The 16,585-nt window shown below is 40.0% G+C and overlaps 1 protein-coding gene and 1 long non-coding RNA gene across 2 annotated transcripts in view; one reads left to right on the plus strand and one right to left on the minus strand.

Annotated features, from left to right (window-relative positions):
* cspg4 (chondroitin sulfate proteoglycan 4) overlaps positions 1–16,585 on the plus strand; it is an 87,327-nt gene that overhangs the window by 60,137 nt on the left and 10,605 nt on the right. Inside the window, exons 6-8 of the mRNA XM_037768027.1 lie at positions 1,124–1,300; positions 13,704–13,902; positions 14,953–15,084. Coding sequence (XP_037623955.1) covers positions 1,124–1,300; positions 13,704–13,902; positions 14,953–15,084 — 508 coding nt within the window. The remainder of the gene's footprint in view (positions 1–1,123; positions 1,301–13,703; positions 13,903–14,952; positions 15,085–16,585) is intronic.
* On the minus strand, positions 3,596–4,610 carry LOC119487287. The gene is made up of 2 exons (XR_005206681.1): positions 4,578–4,610; positions 3,596–3,759 (listed from the first exon to the last, which is right to left on the minus strand). It is a non-coding gene; the product is annotated as an uncharacterized LOC119487287 (long non-coding RNA).

The raw sequence follows: 16,585 nt of genomic DNA on the forward strand, positions 1-16,585 counted from the left end.
AGAATAATCCTCATGTACTGTATATGGAGATGCAACTCATTTTTTGTGCGTTTTTCCTACGATTGTCCAGCAACACGTGATGTACTTGTCAATTTCCCGCCCGTTAAATGCATACAGTCTTTTCAAACTAAACTTCAGTCTTCACAGGAAACAACTTGGTTATGTTTAGGCAATAAAACTACTTAGTTAGGTTTTGGAAAAGATCATGGTTTCTGTTAAAATAACTCAGAAAGTGGCGTTACTTAAGTACAGAAGTTACGTGACAAATAAATCAACGTTGACTTTTGGTTTCACACGGGGTACGAACACCAGCCCCCTGGGCAAATGTCTGGTGTTTTTTGACCCATCCATCCATCTCGCCCTTTTTGCTATGCGGCATTTGTTGCTCTGTATACTTCCTGGTTCATGATCACATGGATTACATACAAGTTGATTTTGTGGGATATATACGAATTACAGTGCATTACTCTTTGTAGGTATAGCTACGATCGCTGCATGAGAGATATGGGATGGAAAGGGATATAATTGGGTTATTACTGCTCTCCATAAAGTTGGAGGACTAACGAGGCAGATTTATAAGACATTGGTGAAAATAGTCCGACTTTTAGTCCCAACGGCATCTTTTTGTTAGATACTTCCTGTCTCGTAAACGCCCACGTTTCAAGCTCCACTTTGTAACACAGGCTTTCTGTTATAAAAGTTGTAGCCAAAGCTGAAATAATTAGATCCCCCGGAGCCACAGAAGGCATTATACATTATGTTTTCACAGGCTGAGTAGTACCCAAAATGATCAGTAAACTGACTATTATGAGTAAATATATTGGAGTTCCCTGTGTCAGGGGAAGATGATCATTTTGTGAACCAAAATATTTGAATAAAAAAAATTAAGAATTTCAGAAGGAAACAGTGTCATCATTTTGTGTTTCTTCAGGTTAACCAGGATATGATGGCTTTGTGGTTCCTCAAAAGCAGTGTTCTTTGGATATGGGCGTTAAGCGACACAGCCATAAAATTTTATTCCACCTTTTAGGCCCACCCAGGCTATGCCTATTTTATGTCGTTTCCCACCATTCAGGTCTGATTCAGAGTTGAGTGACAACTGGATCCTTTTTGTCTCCCACAGTTGAAACTTGGACACGTCTACTACATGCATGACAGCACCGAGAGCACCGAGGACAGTTTTACACTCTCTGCCTCGGCTTATGAGATTGAGCGGCGGAGCCTCCCTGTCACCATCTCGGTGACTGTCATACCAGTCAACGATGAGCCGCCAAAACTGACACGTAACACGGGACTGGAGGTAATGTTTTGCTCTTTGAAAGTGTTTTTTTTTCTGTTACTTTGAGCTTCCCTCTAACATACTCAATGTTGTTGCTGCAGGAAAATCTATAAAAAAAAAAGTAAAGTTTCAGTTTGTTGGATACTTTTTTCCCTTAGCACATTTCACCTGATCCAAGCTGACCATAAGCGGCACTTTGTGTGAAGGAGGAAAGAACAAACTTTTTTATTGTGACCTTTCAAAACAAGGGAGTATTTTATTCTAAATAGACGAAACTGTGGAGAAAATAACTTGCTTCCCTGAAGGTTTATGTCAGTTCTAGTTTATTTCATGTTACCTTTGTGTAGGGTGTTTGCTTCCTCTCCGGTAATATGCTGGAACTAGTCCAACTTGTGCATGTGATTGACAGGCTGTTTGTGTTCCCACACCTGTTCCAGACTTTGCATGATTGGTCTGATACCCAAGCAACACAACATATGAAAGAACGGCAGATGAATGGCTTCATAATGGTTAAAGAGATTCTGACATGATGAAAAGGGGTCATTTTATCAAAACTACCCCGCAGTGCTTTAAAGGGATAGTTCGGGTGTTTTGAAGTGGGGTTGTTTGAGGTACTTATCCATAGTAGGTGTATTACCTACAATAGATGACGGTCGGCATGCCCCCAGTTTGGAGAAACAGACAGGACCACCGACACTGTAGCAAAGCAATACAGTGCTGTGGACAGGGACGGCAGAAAAACATATTTTAGCCAACTAAAAGAACAAAAATCAATATCCATTTAAGTGTACGCTATATTTAGAATGTTTACACCGCTTTATCTTGCCGTCAGACGGCCCTTTCCTTCTCCTTTCCGACGGGGAACAGAACTGAAAGTGATATATATATAAATATTAACACTGGATGCTCCCTGAATCCGTTAAATATGCACTTCTGCTACGTCATGTAAATAAAGCATGTACCTATCGGCTTTGCGCTCGAGATCAGACTGGAGATATAGGCTTAAACACTTAAAAGATGGGTAATACTTGCACTCCTCCTATGTTTGTTGCCTAGTTTTTAAACAGAAAACACACGTTTAATATTGTGATATTTACTGGAAATGACAGGCTACAATATAGCCAACAGCAAGTGAGAAACATTCAGCCGATCTCCCTCCAGCCAGCTGCCTACTTATTTAGGTTTTGTAGAAAAATAGGGATGTATCGTATAACTCTTCATTTCAACTTTATGAATCAGCTGTTCTGCGGCGCTTTTTTTTTTTATGAACCCCCAACCTTCCAAAAAACATTCATACCGCGCCTATGCATACAACCCTACTTCAAAACACCCGAACTATCCCTTTAAGCTTTTCTGCTTTATGCTTCTTCTTCTTCTTGATTTTGTTTGATTTTCTGACAAAATAGTATGTGAATTTAATGATTAACTACTAATTTAGAAGTCCAAACAATCAAAAGACCTTGTGTTGAAAGGGATATTTTCCATTAGAGGTCCAAGCTGATATAAAATCAAAAAGTTTTAAGAATTAATAAACTCTGAACTCCGTATGAACTTTCTCACATCTATACTGTATAGCTTCAGCTGCAGCGTTACAGTCTGCTGTCATGAATCCTGTATGAAGTGAGAATTAAATTCACTTCATGCTGCGAGTACAATAAATGCAGTGAATGTTTTACCGAGACACTGAAGGATCCTGACCTCACAGATGATGATGCATGCTGCATCGGAACAGCAGTGGCCTCCACAGCGTATTTGTTTTCATAAAGAGCCATAAAATAGAAGTAGATTAGCATATCCTCAGCTTGACTGCTCCAAAGTGTTGCAAATGAATCACATAAGTATAAGAGGGCAGTGATTCACTACTGTATGCACTCAATGGAGTGTCAAGCAGAGTTTCAGGTACTGTATACAGTATCTGTGCATTTTAATGACTCCCAAATTTGCTGATATTGCAGTTTGCACAAGAACGGAGGGAACATACATATTATTATCACAGTATTATCCCTGTATCTCAAAGATATCCGTTATTGCATTATGTGCAAAATTCCATACTGAATAGTCAACTTTCATAAAATGATGACATTTTAGAATATAAAATATGTCTAATATGGAAGAATATTTCAGTCTGTAATTGCCTTTAGTTATTATTTTCTAATTTGTCATTGTTTTATTTCTACAATACAATTTTGTATCATTCTAACTTGAGGGTATTATTTATCACAATTAAAAGATAAAACTAATTGATTTTAATTGTTGCCCATGCCTGATTAACATAGTTGTGCAAAACACATTTGTTCATTTAAACTCAGCATTTAGAGGTTCACACTTATATTTTGGGTTTCTGATAAAACATGTTTACATGCTTTAATGTTCAAAAACACATTATCTTTCTCCTACTGTCTGTCTTAATATACCTGTAGTCACCCTCTGTCCGAAATGCTCCGTTATAGCGCCTGTCTCTTTAAGAAGCCCAGTCTGCTCTAATTGGCTGGTGAGAAAAATACGGTGCACCTTTGCAAAGATAGTTCTCAAGCTGTGGGCGATATATACTAATGAGCCTGTCACTGACACGAGGACTTCCTCAAACCACCCCCCTACATCCTCTCCCTACCCACTTCCACTCCGTTTGCATGTTCGCGTGGCGGGTCCGTCATATTAAGTGTCATCCCAAACCAATTAGCGGGGAGTGGAAGTGGGTTATATAACCCTCCAACAGCGAGCCTGCATCTATTCCGACTTTATTGGCCATGGCATTTTGTGTTCGTCATGGAACACGCTCCTCACAAATGTGAGTTCCGTGCAACTACCCGTACAAACATGGACTACTCAAACTAAGATATATATTTAATATTGCCAGACAATGTTATACTGTAGTTAGGATCAAATTTAGAAAACGTTAGACGTGTTAATTTGATTGTAAAGTGTTATATATTTACAGGGACTGTTGCAAAAACCAAGCACGTAAACATCTGATTTAAAAATGAGAAGATGTTTACAAAAAGAAAAGAAATGCCAACACAGAAGCAAGTTTTTACTTTATCTGTATATTGCATATTCTTTTTATTCTTAATACTGTGAACCTTTGCACATCCCCTCCGCTTGATACGATACCATGTTTATAAAACGTTACCACAGTTGGAGAGAGGGAAGTTCGTCCCAAAGCTTGTCACTGTACTGTATCTATACCCTCCTCCACCTTACAGAAGGGTGCTTCATTCAGCTGCGAGTGTGACTACAAACTGAGTTCAGTGGGAGTGGGGAGTGTCCGGTTTGAGAAAAGCCCCCAGGAAGGGGAGACAAATCTGAATGGCTTCTTGAATCACATGTTTTCCGCTATAGACAGCCCACAAAAAACTGACTGGGCTGTCTGATTTCACAGTTTGTGGGTTGGTAGGAACTCCAGATACCCAAATATATATGAGCAGCAGCACTGAAAGAGTGAGTTTTTCATGATATGTCCCCTTTACCTATTCACATTATGTGTTTGGATTCTGTGCCACCAGACTAACGAAGGTTAAATTGTGATTGGCTACCAAGTAAAATTACAGCATACTGATTTAGAAGTAAGCTGTAATTAATAGATTTGTTAATTCTGATAACTTTTTGACTCCAAATTGCATATTTATTGAAATAGATAACGTTTCAATCCCAGTTGAATCTTTGTCAGTATAAAAGTGGAAACCACGCTCTACAGTATATCAATAGGTCAGTGACGGGAGTGGTTAACCATCCAACCCACTCACATCTTAAAACAAGTACACAATGAAAGCTCTGTCAAATTACTCCATCTAAAAGTGGAAGTACAGAGACAAAAATACATTTAATATATCAAGTTGAAAAGAAAAGTGTTAGACTGCCTCACTGTACTGTTCCTACATTGTGGATAGATCTCACTTATATTTCCTCTCTTAACGCTCTATCACTAAAAAAAAACATCACAATCAATACCGTTTGTTGTAAAAAAAGAAAGGTGTTCATTCAATAGCTTCTTCGTGTAATTGAATCACAGTTTTCGAGTGTGTTTGGGACACGCTCTCTAGCTGATTAAGCCATGAAAGAAAAAGTTCTGAAGCATCGATTAAGTAGATTCTACTGTACGAGTAGGCAGGCAGTTGGAAAAAGCCAGCAGTAATCAGCTCACAGAGCTGGAAACCAACTGTGTCATTCAGCCCTCCTTGCTCTGCCTGCGGCTCCGCGTCTCCCTGGCAACCCGTATTTTTGGAAAACCAAGATGGTCGACGAGACCGCGGCTCTCTGGCAGAGTGAGGGCGGCATCCAATCCCTGTGCCTCCTCTGCTGCGGCTGCGGAGTGTAACATAATGATATGTGGATGTCTCCCCACACTGAGCCAGGGCTGGCCCAGCAGCAGCAGCAGCAGCAGCACTTGGGTTGATTTAAAGCAGGAAGTGTACGTGTGAGTGTAGTGACCTCTGCAGCAGATGATCAGACATGATGACTAATATGGCCGTGATCGGGCTCTGTTCAAGCTCACCATTGATCCCAGTTGGCCCGGTCTATAGGATACAGCTGGTCTCCATTAAGGTTTACACTCGTCTCTGTCTGGTTCTACTTGAACGGCTGTATCTCAGAATAGTTGTCCCTCTGGGTCAGTCTGTCTGTCTGTCTGTGTATCTCTCTATCTATCTACTGTCTTCTCTCATCTGAGTCTTTCACATGTTGTGCACATGACCAGTGAGTGATAGATGAAGCACAGTATTTTTGTTTTATCCAAACAAAGAGCAGGAGAGATGTCACACCAGGACCAGGTATTTGGGTAGTTACACAAATCTGTGTCTCAGAGAGAAATAACAGAGCTGCAGATGGAGAGCTGATCTCAAAATGGAAACTCTCTCCCTTTTTTTTCGACTACAGTTTAGGCATTGACATCTGTCTTGTTGTTGCCTTTACTTTCCCCACTCCCCAATACAGAGCTGAAAACACTCTGGTGTCCCCGTGTACTTACAAAATCAGCCAATATTTCGGATGCCCAGGCTATTTGGGGATACGGCTTCAGACATCTGGCGCCCCTCAGAGTCTCAAACATTTAAAAGATGGTGGTATCCTGTTGAGTCATCGGCAAACTAAGCCGTACGCCTATGGCAGCAGCTCCTTCATTACTGCCTCCAAATGAAATATCAGCCATTGTGTCCAATCAAATTGAATCTGCAGCCCATCCTCTTAGGTGCTAAATGCATTGATTGTTATATAAACCATCAATTTGCAGGGCCATTTTCAGATTACCTGCCCTAGATTGCCTGGTGCCTCGCTGCAGTGTAGAGTGGGCTGACGGGGCCATCTAGTGGAAGGGGTTGGGTTCTGCACTATAAAAAAAAACGATCAGAACTAGTACTGACAAATTCTTGAACCTATGTGACCTCATTTTGAATATTGACACCTTTTTATTATTTAAGAAGGCTGTTTTATTTAACAGTGTAAATTCTGTTTTGTGCTTGGGAAATATTTTATATTTCTACCAGTGACAGTCTGGTGTGCAAAGTTGTGTTTCAGCACAATAGGTAATGAGTGTTGCATGCATGGGGATTATTATCATCTTCATCATAGACATAACACACTAGTATAATCATGTGTGTCAAAATAATAAAGCACTGTCTCATCGTCATCAGCTGCTCTGAGATATTCAACACATTTTCTGTTAAAAAATGCACAATTTATTAATAAATGAAAAGTAATTTATCATAGCGACAAGAGACAAAAACAGTCAAAGGCATTTTACTGTAACTCTGCAGGTCTATTCCACCGGAGATCATATCTACAGTATGGGTGTTGAGACTATAATTAAGGCTGTTTTATATATTTCTTTGTCTTCAGCTTGTATGTAAATTCATTATTGACAAATTATTTGTACAAAAGTAATTCATAAGTAGAAATAGATGTCATTTGCCACATCCTCTAAGCCAGTGGGCAACCTCCGGGGTCTGAAAAGTGAAGCCAATGTCTAATAACCAGCAGGAGGCGACTCCTCTGGTTGCAAAAAGAAGTCTGATTGTATAGAAGTCTATGAGAAAATGAGCCTACTTCTCACTTGATTTATTACCTCAGTAAACATTGTGAACATGAGTTTATGGTCTCAATCGCTAGTTTCAAGTCTTCTTCAATACAGCATGATGTTCATTTAGTAAATTATGGTCCCATTTAGAGTCAAATAGACCATATAGCAGGGGACGCTTTAGGGCGTGGTTACCTTGTGATTGACAGCTCGCTACCATGGCGTTGTCCGGTCTGGGAGTTGTCCCCATCTTTGTGCAAGAACTTTAACCCTTTCACAGTGTGTTTTCAGTTCATGAAAGTTAATTGTAACATTTTGGTCACCTAAAAATGTCTTATTCAGCGTTCGGTTGTACTTAGCTCCACCCTCGAGTGTCATTTCTGGTTGCCAAAAACCAAGATAGCGACAGTCAAAATGCAGAACTCGAGGCTTCAAAACAGCAGTCCACAGACATTTTCAGGCGACCAAAAATGTAACAATTAACTTTAATGAACTGAAAACACACTGTGAAAGGGTTAAAGTTGTAAAACGAAAACACTGACAACTCCCAGACCGGACAACGACATGGTAGCGACTATAAACGCCCTAAAGCATCCCCTGCTTTATGGTCTATTTGACTCTAAATGAGACCATAATTTACTAAATGAACATCATGCTGTATTGAAGAAGACTTGAAACTAGCGACCATAAACTCATGTTAAAATGTTTACTGAGGTAATAAATCAAGTGAGAAGTAGGCTCATTTTTTCATAGACTTCTATACAATCAGACTTCTTAGAGAAATAAGAGAAATAGAAGTTTAAAGCACTTCAGGATTGGCTTCACTTTTCAGACCCGAGGTTGACCACTGCTATGAAGTTACTCTCTTTCAGGAATCTCACAGAGAACCTGATTTAGTTTGTGAATCTTTAAAAAAAATCCAGTTCAATGTTTTGATAAAGTTATTGTAAACAAATGAAACCCTGGTAGAGATGATTAGAAGCTTTTTGTCTCGAGGCTGTGGTATCGTCAGAGCAAATGTTTCTCAAAATGAAGACCATATTTTCAGTTTTTCTGTTGCCTCTTGAAAGGAGATTGTTCCCACTCTCAGTCTTCGACGGCATCATCTCTGTCAGTAGCGGTGGGGGAATGATGATGAGGTATAGTAACACTAGTTTTGGATGCAACAGGGCTCCTTAATGCTGAGAAATTGGCCAGGTGGGTGGCGCTGTTATCAGCTGAGTCATCTCTGCATATCATATTAGCTTCTCGTGTCTCTCTCGATAAGGAGAGGGATAAAACAGAGGGAAGGGAAAGCAATGAGTGTCTGTCTTGTTTATGGTACCAGTGGGTGTCCTGCCTTAAGGCAAACAGATCTACTCCCTAACTGAGTCCAGATTTGGCTCAAAATGTTTGGGTTGAGTCTCCATCCCCCACCAGGGGCGTGCTCCCGGACAAACTATCAGGCTCTGCTTTCTGCATCCCTGAGATGTAAACTGCCTTGAGGAGGTAAAGATTCTCCGAGGCCTGATATCGCAGGTTCTCTGCAGGCTTCGACAGCAGAGTGGATAAAATGCTGCCCTGTTTGTTGATGTGGGCTGGTATGATGCTGCTGTCAACTCTACCCGAAATATCCTCGCCACCCTATCAGTGGCTTGAAGTGATGCAGAACCATCATTTCCAGTAGTGTGATGAGACTCTCTTCGTCTGAAGGTGACACACCACCTACCGAGCTCATCCAGGCAGGTTACCCCCATTCTGTCATGGAGGTGTCTGACACATGAAAGGTTATTGTCCCCGGAGGTAACGAGTCTCTGCGGGGTGTGCAGCAGTCCTAGTGGAACCACAGGGTTGAGCTGCTGACTTCTGGTATCAATCAGTGTTTCACAAATTCCTGCTGAACTCTTTAGATGTCGGGGCTGTACTTTAGGGGTCGTAGCTGGGGGTCCCCGGCGTCTGCAGCGGGCCTCAATCCCCTCCAAGCTCATGGTCCAGGGATTATCCCAAGTTTAGCTGCTTACATCCAAACATCAGCACCTGTGCTCTCTACACCCCGGCACCCAAGGCAGCCCAGTAGGCATATAAATGACTATATTCAGTGTGTAAATTATATTCAGGGCTAAATTTGATTACAGTCATTTACTGTAAATGCTGATGGAACAACATGATATGTAATTTAGGCGTATAAAAATGTCTACCTTTCAGCCAGATTTTGTCTGGTTAACTTAGACATCTAGACGTATTTTGACCTGTAAATCAGTGCTCATCCTGCGTGAGCAAGTTTGTACACAGTCACAGTAGAAGATCCTCATCCTGTTTGTGCTGTAAAGCAAAACAGCAGATATACTACTAGATCTAACCAGAGGCCACCAGTGCCTGAAATGGGTCGTACTGAGTACCGGCACTTTTGAGTTTTGTCCACATGAGTACACTTACTTCTTATCGTGTACCGCCACCTCCTGATGAGTCTGGGTGTGCACCTCATGCATGGTGTAAACACATCGCTAGCTTAATGGTGAGAAAACGTTGCTGGATATTATTTAATCTAATCTGTAGGCCAGCAGATCATTAATAAAATTATTGGAGAATGTATGCAATATTATATTTGTCTACAATTATTTTTGTAGCAATAGCTATACAAATAAGTCTTATTAACCGAATATATGTACAAAGTGTGGAAATGTATGTCTTATGTAGGCCTAATGTATGCATACAGAAATATTTTAGGTGGGATACATTACCAAAATATAAGTAAAGATATAAATAAACCCAAGCGACATGTGATGATCATGTCATACAACTGCTGAATTAAGGTACGGGAGGCCACAAAGTGTAAGTGGTTTGCATATTGTTTATGTCTTACTTGTGTTTTTTTGTATGCAAACTCAGCAAACACGCACACATGAAATTAAGAGTCAAGACTTTCATGATATGAGAGCCTATACTTTCATTACCTCTGCAGTCGCTATAAAAGACTGCAGCAGCAGAAATTGTGCTATAAACACGAACAGTACTGTTGATTTCACTTCCTACTTGTCTGTGAAGTCATCACCAGTTATTGAAGTTATCATTGGAAAGGAACAAAGATGCAATCTACCAGCAAAAGAAGCACAAAGTGCGTTACGGAGGATTATGGCTGTGAACTGCCGATGCTGTGTGTTATGATGGATCTTTGATGGAGTGTCAACTGAGTGGGATGTTATGAGCAGTGGACTGCAAGGCAACTAAATCATACACATTTGTTTTATTGAAACAGTCTTGATGGGTTTAAAATACCAGAGATGACATAGAGGACTCAAAGAGACAGTGATTGCATTATAAGGAATAAAGTCTCAGAGAATTTAACTCACTTTGAAAGTGTGGAGAAAAAAAGAAATGAAGCACAGGTTTTTTAGCCACATTAACAGAGTCGCTCCAGTTGGATGAGAAAGAAATCCTAACAGCTATCCACTGACTTTTCCTCTAGCGCCACCATGAGATTAACATCTTTTTGAGTAAATAACTCGACAAATATTTGCTGGATTGCCATGAAATTTGGTGCAAACATCCATGTCCCCCTCAGGATGAATTGAACTTACTGTGGACTTCCATCACCTGGTCAAAATTTTAATTCGTTCACTTTATTTTACAACCAAATACCTGAAAAACTAATGACATTCCCATTAGCCTCAGCTTTAGGTTTAGTGCTAATCAGCATGCTAATAAACTAAACCAAGGTGGACATATTAAACATTATACCAGCTAAAACACGCTAAACATCTATAGGGCCTCTTTCCAAATGTGTGGAGAGTTGTGTAACTGTATCGCAATCCGTGTGTGTGTGTGTGTGTGTGTGTGTGTGTGTGTGTGTGTGTGTGTGTGTGTGTGTGCGTGTGTGTGTGTGTGTGTGTGTGTGTGTGTGCGTGTGCGTGCGTGTGTGCGTGCGTGCGTGCGTGTGTGCGTGCGTGCGTGTGTGTAATCAGATTTGTAAATGTGTAAAATAATCTCTAAATCTGTATTCAGATTTGCAAGTGTATTGAGATTAGTAAATGTGCAGACAAATTTGTAAATGTGTACATAAATCTGTAAATGCGTACATAAATCTGTAATTGTGTAGACACATTTTTAAATGTGGACATAGATATTAATGGCTGAAAAGTATTTTGCTCTAAGAGCTGGAAATACAGACGTCGTCAGTCGTCAGTTAGAACTCAAGCAGGCCTCTCGGTTGGCTCCTTTTAGACGTGATTTTTGCTACACATCCTCGCTGCCTTGATGCTATATTGCTTTCTTATATTTATTATTTTAAGATTATTTTTGGCTTAATTTGATAGTGATAGTGATGGTCATGAAAGGGGGGGAGAGAGGATTGCTCTACCAGTTGAGCGACCGGGGTGCCCCGTGCTATATTGTTTTCAACTAAATTGTACGTGTCTTGATCTATTTTTGTATTATATAGTGTGAACTTAAATACTAAATTAAGTATTTATGCTGCTATTACAGTAAATTACCAAGAGAGCTCACCCTAAAGCACTTAATCGCTGTTGAAAACAGCTGCAGTTAATGTACCAGATGCCTTTCTTGCTTTCTTGCTTATTTGGCGACAGTTGGTGGTGCATTTTAAAAAATTCCCATGAAAAACTGTGCATAGACAGTAAGCAGTAATATGACTAAGCAGCTTGCAGCAGCATTAATCTGGAGAGAAATCTACATAGACGAGGTAGAGATATTTCTTATTTCTCAGTGGGTAATATCCTCAGTAGACCAGAATGCAACACAGACTTTAGACAGGTTGAATTTTAAGTTTTAACTCGCAGTTTCACAGCTGGAAAACCTCTCGCTCTCATGCTTTAACTATGTTATTTCTCTCTCTTTTCACTCTTTGCAATCCACGAGTGAATGCCAAAAGTTCGTGCCCACTCTCCAAGGTCACTGAAAGTCATTAAAGTTAGCTTAGGGAATTAGTAAGACGAACTGAACTCACCAAAAAAAGTTAATTACACCACCTTCAACTCTTGACGTACAGTGTGTGTTCTACATGGATGATGTGTGCGTATACGTGCCACATAGCGTAAATGAACTTCTAAATATAACTGACTCTCAGTGATTGACACCTGAAGGTTTAATATCCAGAGTCTTTCGCTCTCCTCATCCTCCTGCCGGAAGGCTTCTCACTCTTCATCTTGAAGTCTTTGAGAAAGCGCGAGCGAGAGAGGTGTCAGAGGGCGAATGGCTTTCCAGATCGATACGTGCCTCTTACTGCGGGGCAAACCCTCAGCTCTCAACTCTCCCAACTGGTTCCAGCTATTTAAGAATGTCTTTCTGGGGATCTGGTCCATTTCTTTCAATTAATGCTCCTTTCAGCCAGCCGACCATTAGGAGTCCATTAAAGCCCCTCCACCCAGGGAGAGTCATTCAGCCCGCGCTGCTGTGCTCCATCTTGTGATAACAGGAGCGTCTAGACTGCCACGGAGAAATAATTAACCTTTTAAATTGTTTCTTTGGAGGTGGCTGTTTGTAAGACGGCTTTTGTACTTATTTTCTTCTTCATTTGTTTATTTCTTTTCTTCCTTTTTTGCTGGTTTCTTTTTCTTTGTTTCTTTTACTTTGGAAATGACTTCAGATGTACATTAATGTACAGCATCATATTGTCTTTTATAATAATAATAATAATAATAATAATAACTCCTTTAAAAACTGAGTTTATAAAGTGCTTTGACAGACACAGCAAGCAAAAGCAGGATACAGGATAAAAGGCAATATGACAACAGAAAGCCAAGACTATGGTAAAATGTAAACACAGATAAAACCATACAATAGATAAAAACAATAAAAAAACATATCAATTAAATAAATACAAGTTTCAAGTTTATTTGTCATATGCATTTAAAAGTACAGTGTACAGTGAAACGCAATTAAATGCATTTTACCCTGGCTCTCTCTCAGCCCTTAAAATCTATAAATAGTACACTTGATAAATACTACAATAAATAAGACAATACCTGAGAATAAAATTATAAAACAACCTAAAAACCATAAAAACATCCATTAACCAATCAACAGCTCTGCATTCATTTAGCGCTACTGTTAGTAGTCTGACCGCCTGAGGGTAAAAATTGTCTCTGAGGCGAGAGGTCCGAGCTCTAATGCTCTGTAGGCACTTTTTAGGGAGATAAGAGAAAAGGGTATACAAATAAAAAATAAAAATGAAAAAAAACAATAACAAGATGATGAAAGGACGACATTACATAAAAGCAAGTCTATAAAAATGGGTTTTAAGAAGTGATTTAAAAGAGATTACACTACACATTATACACTAATCGATCTCTAATAATTTTCAAATAACCTCCTGATCCCTTGAATCCAAACATCCAATCGTCCAAACATAACTCAGGCTGGGTAATCTGTGATGTCTTTTCATCTCTATCTCTCTCTCTTTCTGTCTTTGATATGTGACAGGTTCTTGCTGGAGAGGAAGCCGATATCACCTCCAGCATGCTGAACACAGATGATGCCGATACCCCTGCAGAGCAGTTGGTTTACCACGTCGAGAACCCGACCAGTGGGATGGTGGCGTTGAAAGAGGCGCCCGAGGGGGGCGTCCTAAATTTCACGCAGGCTCACATCAACAAAGGGGAGGTCATCTTCATTCACGAGGGTGAGGCCACTAAAGTGTTTTTTTTCTTGCATTGGGATATTGTATATTAGTTGGCTTCTATCTTAGATAAATGCTGATATTACAACAACATTGTTTAAACTTATCGCGTTCTACACAAGTGTCTAAGCAGAAGTCACTGATGGACGATGCGTCTCCACTTCCTCCCATTGTACAAAAGTGAAGCCAAAATATACCGGATACAGGAGATGCCAACTTGAGAATTTGACATCATGTGGAGCCACAGTCTTGCGCAGTAGTGATCAGGCTTTGGAGCCGCGAGGTCCCGCCCAAGCCAATCACAAGCCGAGCACGGCTTAGCCACTTAGCTGCTACGTTAGCTCCACGGTAGCTGTTTGGCTAGAAAGACACAACAACTAACCATAATATATAAAAGTTACATCTCCTCTCTCATATAATTCCCGAACATCCAGCTTCGCGACTACTTCACTCAGAGCAGCTGTCAACGTCTCACTCCCTTTTTATAGCATCAAATAGCTAATTAAAACCAGACTTATCAGAAAATGAACACTTGAACATACATCAACATGATAAGAACTACCTAAAATGACAAAAAAAACATCTTTGGGAAAAATGTATTTGACGTGTACTTGGACGTTTTAGTTTGGCTCATGTCCCATCTGCTAACATGGAGGAGGCGGGATTTATGAGCTATACTGCAGCCAGCCACCAGGGGGCGATCCAGATGTTTTGGCTTCACTTTTGGGGAGCTGTCATGTCGTCTATCTTTATATACAGTCTATGGTTATGATCAACAACCCTATTAAACTGCCAGAGACATTTTGTGTTATGAGGCAGTAAACGTACTTTAGAGTAATCTTTGTTTGTCCCTTTGTTGTTTTAAATAAAAGTGTAATTTTCATCAAGGCTACAAAAGTGCAGTATAGCAAGTTTTAGATCACATTGTGCTTGTATAATTAGTAATATAATAAACAATAAGTAGTAGATATGAATAAGTATTATATTGTGAATTGAAATATAAGACCATGTGTGTGACCGTAAGCCACATCCAACCTCTTCTGCTCCCCCCAGGTGAGGAGTCTGGTGGTTTCAGTTTCACAGTGACAGACGGAGAGCACACGTCGCCTCTCTACCAATTTGTTGTCACAGCCAGGCCTCTCACCATCACCATGGTAACGCAGGAAGAGCTCATGGTGTTTCCAGGTAAGATGCCAAAGTCCTTCAGATTTTAAGCTCTAAAGACAGCAGTGATGGAAAGATTACCACGGAGACGGGTGTGTGGTCACTCGTTCAACCCAGTCATTGCTGCAATATAATAACAGGTCTTTTCTTTTTAAAAAAACATTGTGTTGTTCTGTTTTGTATCTATGTCGGACATAAAAAAAACACGGTCAAAAAATAAACTAAAAATGATGTACAGTGTGTCCGGTGTTTTGGTGGATTTTCCAAATCACAGCAATTGTATATTGGGCGTGCAGATAACAAAAATATAACCTCTTTTTCCTCTCACTCCATAAGTTACAAACAGTAGGAAATATATCAAGTTAACTACTACAAATATCTTTGATAACAGGACATTTCCATGAACATTGATATAGTGTGCGTCTATCCTTCTTACATTTAATGCAGAGTTGGTCTGGGATGTTAGTTTTGATCTTATGATATAGATTCAGATCCAGAAGTGGTAATTACAAGATAACGGCACAATGAGTTTGGTTAATTTTGTCAAGATTCTCCAGAGGCAGTTGTATTAAAAACAGTTATTATGTGTATCTGAAACATGCTAAAATGTTCAAGTATTACTAGTAGAGTAAAGTCATAAAGCCAGCAAACACACTGATTAATGTCAGTTACACGGTATCTATGCTTACATTAACCTCTACAAGCTTGAAGCTACTTGCCATAACGGACCAAGGAAGCTTGTAGCTGCCCGAGTGTATTGAATTCATTTCATTTCATTCATAACAGGAAAATTGTCTTTTTGTGTCTTACAAAAGTGACATATCATTTCAAAAGAGGGAACGAGGGTCACGGTGCTCCCCAGCAGGTGAAAGCCGATCCCGGATTCACTCTCGTTTTGAAACGATCTTTGTCCGCTTGGCGTTTCGCCTCACTATATTTGCGTTTTTTGGCGCTGTGTCCGCTGTTTTCATAGCTTCCTCTTGGATGCGTGCTTACGATCTGGCACCTGATTGCTACGTTTTTATAGAGGTTGATGCCCAGAAACGTCCCGAATACAGCAAAATAAGAAAATCCAGGCTGAGGGCTGCAGGATCTCTGCGGATACGTACACCGCCACACACTTCTAGTGGGTCATAAGTGATGACTGAGAGGGATTATTTTTAGTTTTTAGTTTTTTAGGAAAATCCTACTCATTGTGCCTTTAAGCTTACTCTTCCTTTTACAGTCCAAACTTGATCTAAAGTGTTCCAGTGCACCAAAGAGAAGCTGTTTTGTCTCAAGTCAGTTTAAATAGTTTGGAAATAAAATGTCACTTTATTTTTAGTGGTTAAAAAATATCATAACTTCTCCAGATGAAACTTTTGAGAAGTGAAACTATTTGTCAGCACAGACAATAACCTCATCTATAGATAGATAGATAGATAGATAGATAGATAGATAGATAGATAGATAGATAGTAACTTTATTGATCCTGAGGGAAATTCAAGTTTCCAGCATCTCAGTTCGATAGTGCAAAACATGT

This window comes from Sebastes umbrosus, chromosome 4, assembly GCF_015220745.1.
Source record: "Sebastes umbrosus isolate fSebUmb1 chromosome 4, fSebUmb1.pri, whole genome shotgun sequence".
Classification (NCBI taxonomy): domain Eukaryota; kingdom Metazoa; phylum Chordata; class Actinopteri; order Perciformes; family Sebastidae; genus Sebastes; species Sebastes umbrosus.